General features: G+C 42.9%; 1 protein-coding gene across 1 annotated transcript; it reads right to left on the bottom strand.

Moving 5' to 3' along the window:
- Window positions 1-3,992: 3,992 nt before the first annotated feature.
- LOC123494618 (uncharacterized) lies at window positions 3,993-5,843 on the bottom strand. The gene is made up of 2 exons (XM_045230548.1): window positions 4,735-5,843; window positions 3,993-4,059 (listed from the first exon to the last, which is right to left on the bottom strand). Exons 1-2 carry the CDS (start codon window positions 5,827-5,829, stop codon window positions 4,048-4,050), a joined length of 1,107 nt encoding a protein of 368 aa, XP_045086483.1. The 5' UTR covers window positions 5,830-5,843; the 3' UTR covers window positions 3,993-4,047.
- Window positions 5,844-6,849: the final 1,006 nt, after the last annotated feature.

Below are 6,849 nucleotides of genomic sequence, written 5' to 3' on the forward strand. Positions count from 1 at the left end.
TGATATATTCCATAGAAAATCTCCGTAAATTTTCAGCTAATTAGGAGTTGTGGATAATAGGTAGCATGACATAGATTTTTCAGGTCCAGATTTCCAGCTACCGGAATTCTCCCTCTTTGTGTGAACCTTGCATATTATGAGAGAAAAGGCATTATTATACATAAAACAATATAAATAATAGTAGGAAAACATGATGCAAAATGGACTGGACGTCTCAAGAGGGCCTTAAGAATATCTCTCCATCGGAGGAGAAAATTCCACTCTCGAGCTACCTAGTCCATTGTCAAACTTTCTGATGAATCTGTAAGTTGTTGTTATGATCACCATGTTACAGGTGACATTTGAACAACCCCAAAGTCCACCGTATGGTAAGAAGTGACTACTATACTTTCATGGTCTAAGGAGCAAAGTCACATGTTAACACTCCGTGTTATTACAATTTATTACAGACGATGTTAACTCATTTCATAACAAACAAGTTTGGGTCGATTGAATATGATCGTTCTTCTAACGTCATAATCTTGATGTTGTTTTGGCACTATCATTACACTTAACGATATCCTAAGATCCGAAAAACATGATCACCAACAACACTTGAGCTAGTCCGAGAGGCAAGACTAGGGACCTTTTATTTATCGTTTATTATTGCACACCTGCATATGAGTTTTCTACTGAATCACAAATTCTAGGATCATAGCAGTTATAGCATAGAATATAAAATATATAATTATGAAATATGGAAATATAATAATACAAATATTATTACCTCTAGGGCATATTTCCAATAGTCTCCCACTTGCACTAGAGTCAATAATCTAGTTTACATAGTCTAACACCTATGGCTATCCGGTGTTGCTCATGCTTTGCTCGTGGTAGAGCCATCGTCATCGGGTCCGACACATTCAAATCCATGCGAATATTGAGAACCTTCACATAGACCTTCTCAACATCTTGTCGGACAATGTGATACTTGCATCTAATGTGTCTGGTTTTCAAGTGATCTCGGTTCCTTTGCTTGAGCAATGACACCACTATTATCACAATAGAGAGCCATTGGATTCATCACACTTGGGACAACACCAATTTGTTCAAGAAACTTCTTGATCCAGAACGCCTCCTCTAAAGCTTCCGAAGCCGCAATATACTTTGCTTCTATTGTAGAATCCGCAACAGTGTGCTGTTTGAAACTTTTCCAAACAACTATACCACCATTAAGTGTAAAAACATAACCTGATTGAGATTTATAGTCATCTATATCAGTCATGAAGCTAGCATCGGTGTAACCATTTGCAACGAGTTCTTCACCCCCTACATAAACAAGGAGCATATCCTTTGTTCTTCCGAGGTACTTAAGAATATTCGTAACTTGTAACATCCCAAAATTCTAAATTTTGGAATGTTATATTAATTAAGTAATAATGATAGCTTCTCTGATTGTTGTTTTAAATCGAGTGGAGTTTGAAACTTTTTGAAACTTAAATGAGAGGGAATAAAAGGACTTTCCCAATTATTCATTCTTGAATTTTCTACCTTGCTTCCATGAATTCAAATTCATTTCAACACAAAACCCTAGAATGAAGATAATATGACTTCTTCCATTAAAGAAATAAAAAAGGGGTCGAGAAGATTTGAATGCCATCTGAGAATAAGTCAAACCAGAAACTTCATGCCACTCAAGGATTTTCATGCGGGGAGATAACATGGCTTCTTCAAAATGTATGAAATAGAGTGGGGAGTGATGAGGGCCACTTTCAAAATTTATTTGAATCACTTTTGGAGAGTTTCCCATTTCAAGTTTCAAATTCATTTCCATTTATTCAAATAAAATAAAGAGAGAAGGAAATATGACTCCTTCAAATATAATAAAGAAAATATGGAAAACGAATTATGAAAGCAATAGAGATATATTCAAAAAGCATTTGAAATCTTTTGCATAGCCATTTCTTGAAATTATTGAATATCGGTTTTATTGGTTTTTCTTCAAAATATTTTTCCTCTGAAAAATATAAATTATGAATGATGGTAAACTGACTTCCTCCAAAGGAAAAATAGTGGGGAATTATTTTGAAGCCATTTGGTATTTTCAAAAAGTCATTTAATCGATTTTGAGCACCAGATTACTTCTGCGATTTTCCATAACTATTTATACATTTTATTTTGGCAAAATACATATTTACAGGGACCTACATATCCCCTAGTATTTTTGCATAGAATTTTAATTTTTTCTGAGTTGGTTTGCTATTTATTTCTAGTTTTGTGCTTATTTCAAAGAAAAAAACCTCACCGCCACCCAGGCCTAGTCACACCCCTTGTTCTTTCTTCTTTTTACTGGGCACAACCCTCCTACCCTTCCTTATTTTTTCTTTTCTTTCTTACTTTTTCCTTTTCCTTATATCTTCTCTCTTTCCTTCCAGTGCATGAACTGAATCCCTATCTCCCGGTATTCGATCTTCGGGTCATACCTTGTGTGGGGACCCCGACTCATAAGTCGTGATCACCGAATGCACGTGTACAGTGATCCCAGAGATCAATGCTCACTGAACACACATAAGCTGAATAATAAGAGTCTTACATCCATATGTATCGTCTTACACAATTTTATGACCATTATGGTCAAGTCTTACATAGATTAAGCCTCAAGGGCTGAATACCAAATAAACTTAAGCAGCGGAAATCTTCGTTGATAAGTAGAACCCATGCCATCTGCCTTAACCCTATAGGCATTCTGACTGGGAAAGCGTCCTAGTTCGCATGTTCGTCTCCAAAGAATTCCTCTTCGAACTCCTGTTCTTCCATGCCTGGCCAATTAAATAACCAGTGGCAAGCCAATGAGTACTTTGAATGTACTCGCAAGCAACCCATGCTTTGGCTTAAGATACAACAATGCATGACATAGGTAATTTTTTGCAGAAAGCTAATTTTATTGTGCTATGACATGTTCAACAACTGGTAAAACATGCATCATATGAATTCAAGTAACCATAGGTACTGGTTACAGATATCAACATAAATGGAATGGGCTTCAACCCAACTCAATCATGTCAAGTCCTTTGACTTGACCCAAGTGGTTCTTCCCACTTATCCAAACACACACACTGGTTTGTAAACAAGTGGACGTAGCCCAAGAGCGGTTACCCAACTGTCCTTGATCGTGAACACGGCTATTCGAATAGTTTTACACTCTGCAGAGGTTGCACACTTTACCCACAAGATCCGGGAAGCCTTCGTGTCATCCACGACCCGCGGTACCTCAAGTATCCGGGGTAAGCACCCGATCACTACCTTTCCCTAGCCGCGACTACCAAGGAGTCCACTCGATTGGTAGCAGCCCCCGTGCCAAACATTGTCACACAATAAATTCTTTTTGTGGAGCCACGCTCCCATATTCATCACATATCACAAGCACGGGTTACCAACGGTGTGTCTGGTACCCTATGAAAACAATCATGGCCGCCCTACCTGGAACGACCCCGTCCCGAGAGTGACCACGCCACTCCCGTCACTAGTAATGCGGGCATCCATGTTAGCACGAACTAGGTAATCAATAATGCCCTTTCCCATATAAGGGTAGAGTGGTTGCGCATGTAAGCTTGGAGTAACGGTCACAACTTAAACCAATCCGTTTTCGAAAACAACACACTCACTTGCCTCGGTACACCACTTCTTTATCAAGTGGTTACCTGGCTCAACATCTCCCTCGGGCATTAGTGGCACCCGATGGGGTTTTCAAAAAGTCCTTGAGAATACTTTTGTCTCCATCACCATGCATATACCCTGTCCCACTTGCGTAGTAACTACTTTAGCATCCTATCTACTCCCACCGGCATAACCCTCATAGGAAGGTAGGGTCATGCACAATGCAAGTATCAACAAGGAAGTAATGAAGGCAACCCACCAAAGTGGTTACCATCTCATCATGATTCCGATGCAACACTAATAAAGTGCTATATGACATGCATAAAAAGGGTTTCAGAGACATGGTCAAAGGGCTACTTGCCTGGTTCATCAGAGTCTTGAAATCTTCTGGTCCTTCTCCAAGTACTTTGTCTACTTCGCCAACTAATGCCGGAAACAAACACAATAAGCAACACAACAAGGCAAAAGTAAAAGTGCTCTAAAAATATGAATTTGACTTTTCTACGACATCTCTGGTTATATGAAAAATAACCAGAGTGGTTTCATTGGGACTGGATCAGTGGATATTTTTGAGTATTTCAATATGATAGAATCAATGGATTTATGGATTTGCAAGAAGTGTACCGAAATATATTTTTGAAAAATGAGCAAAGGCCCCCATTTAACAAATTATGATTTTAGAAGCATCTAGGAGTTGGTTTCACTGGATTTGGAGTTCAAATGAATTCCTATGAATTTGCAAAGTTGACAAATATGAAGAAACGGCTCATTATATTGTGTGGCATAGAAAGTATTAATAAAAATGTTCATAACCTAAGTTATGAACTTAGAAGCATCTAGAAATTTGAATCATGGCATTTGGATCAAATATGAACTCTTTGTGATTTTCCAAAGTCCATCATAGAAATAGGGAAATGGGGTTTTGTGAAATATGTGTGAAGGAAACTTTTCTAAAAAAATGAGCATGATGCATCACGAGGTAGATCAAGAATTTAGAAGCTACTAGAAATTTGAATTACTAGATTTGGAGTTCATAAGATTTATTTGTGGATTTTACAAGTTTACAGAAAAAGAAAAAGAAAAGGGAAAGGGTTTTACCCTTATCCTGCGCACTGGGCGGGAGATAGCAATGGGCCGCCCCAGCGGTTTAGCTGCACGGGTGGCAGGGGCGACGTCGAAGGCGCCCTGGATGGAGTACGCCTTCGCTGCGCGGGAGGCGGGTTTACTCCCGGTCCGTGTCCACTTAAACAGGCAGGGCCCGCCCGCTGGGTCGCTGACAAGCGGGGCCCGGCACTCAGGCTGTCCCCTACCTCCCGCTCGAATAGAGCAGAGGCATGGGAGGCAAGTCCGAGTGGTGCCAGCGCTCTCTCCGGCGGCACCGGCCACCTCTGGCGACGCCCAGCCCACCGACGGATTCAGGAGAACATGCCGCACCCGCCGAGGTGCGCCACGACTGCTGGGATGGTCGTATGCAAGCGGTGCATCACCCGCAGCGAATGGAGGCGACGGTGAGGTTAGATCTTGGTGCTTCAGCCACGGAGAGGAAGAAATGGAGCAGGGCAGATAGGCATGATGTCGGCGGCGATGTTCTGAGACCACGAGGTGGAGAGGAGGGGCTCGGGTTGGCACGAATTTGGGCGGAGTCCGGCGGGTCGGCTCTGGCCATGGAGGTGGTTGGAGGGCGCAAGGAGGGGAGTGGGCTGGTCCAGGGGGTGCACGGGAGGGAGAGAGAGCCAAAGGAGTAGAGAGGGGGCTCGGGGGTGGCCTTAAGTAGCCGACCCGTGGCTCACCGTGGACGCGGCGCACGGGTGGCCGTGGCAACAGCTCGGGCGGCAAGGGGAGAGAGAGAGCGAAGGGTTGTCTGCGGTGCTTGTGGGGGTGGAGTAGGGCGCCAGGAAGAGAGAGAGGGAGCGGGGCGAGCTCTGGGTGGAGCCACGAGATCGCACGCGCATTGGCAGGCTCGGGCGGCTCTGGGCACGCATGGCACGGCCAGGACAAAGAGGGAAAGGAGGGGGCCAGCGCGGTGGCATGTTGCGGACGTCGAGGCACCTCGACAGGTGCAAGGGGGAGGCTCAAGGTGGTCGGGGGACGCGGCGTCAATAGTCGCCTGCTCTGCCTCACGCTCCAGAGCATGCAAATGGCCGGCGTTCGCGGCTTTTCGCGTGCACCCGCGCGTCCACTTGTGTCTGGCATCTGTAGGAAGAATAAACAAGAGGGAGGGAGGCTTTGGATGCTCTGGAACTTGCCAGGAGTGGGAGAGAGATGAGAAAGGGAGGGGAAAGTGGCTGTCCAGAGAGAAAAAATGGGTCTCTGCCCCCCTGAATCACTGCTCCTTGGGCAGCAAAGCATGCAGGAGGTAGAGGAGGAGCAGGTGAGGCTGTGGGAAAAAGTTCATCTCATGGAGATTAGTGGAAGGGGTTGAAACATGCATTTTGACATTCTGCCAGAAGGTGTTTGATGCTAGTTTGGTCAAGCAAATGGATTCCACTTGACATGAGGATTAACAGGGTGAAATGGAACATATAATTAGGGTGTTCCACCAAATTTGAGCTCATTTGGGCAAAGTGGCCCATGTAACTTTGGTAAACCCTAGAAATCAACAGAAATGGCTTTTCCAAGATTTAGTCATGCAAATCTATTCTCCTTGATGCACCACTTGGTGTAGTGTTATCATTTGAGGATTTGAACATGTCCACAAAAGTTCAGATCAACAGGACACACTTGGCAATGTAGAGTTCTTCAAATTTGGTTCTGGACAGAAAGGGTTTTAGAACACTTTGATCATGATATCCTTCTCTCCAACTTGTGCCATTTGGTCTAGATGCATTATTACACCATTTGAGCATGTGCACCAAGTTTGAGAGCATTTGGACATGTTTGGCAGTGCAAAGCTGTTCAAACTTGGAAAAGGACAGAAGTGGTTTTGAGAGGGTTTGGTGGTGCTATGTTGTTGCCCATGACATGAGACTATGTAGGATCTTCAAGTAGGTCATTTATGACATGGTAGAATTTTCTAGAATTTAATGGATAATATTTCCTATGTAAATATTTCAAAAGTTTGAAATGTCCAGGAAGGGTTTCTGAGGGATTTGACCAATATTTTGGTCATGACCTTGTGTTGAAACTCATATATATGGACAATACATGTCCACTGAGTCTCCCTAAATTTTCTCAAATATTTTTGAAATATTAAAATAATTTTAACCTATTAAA

This window comes from Aegilops tauschii, chromosome 6 (assembly GCF_002575655.3).
Source record: "Aegilops tauschii subsp. strangulata cultivar AL8/78 chromosome 6, Aet v6.0, whole genome shotgun sequence".
NCBI lineage: Eukaryota > Viridiplantae > Streptophyta > Magnoliopsida > Poales > Poaceae > Aegilops > Aegilops tauschii.

Excerpts from the sequence above, each read along its gene's own strand:
- LOC123494618 (XM_045230548.1), bottom strand. The coding sequence starts at position 5,829 with ATGCCAGACACAAGTGGACGCGCGGGTGCACGCGAAAAGCCGCGAACG.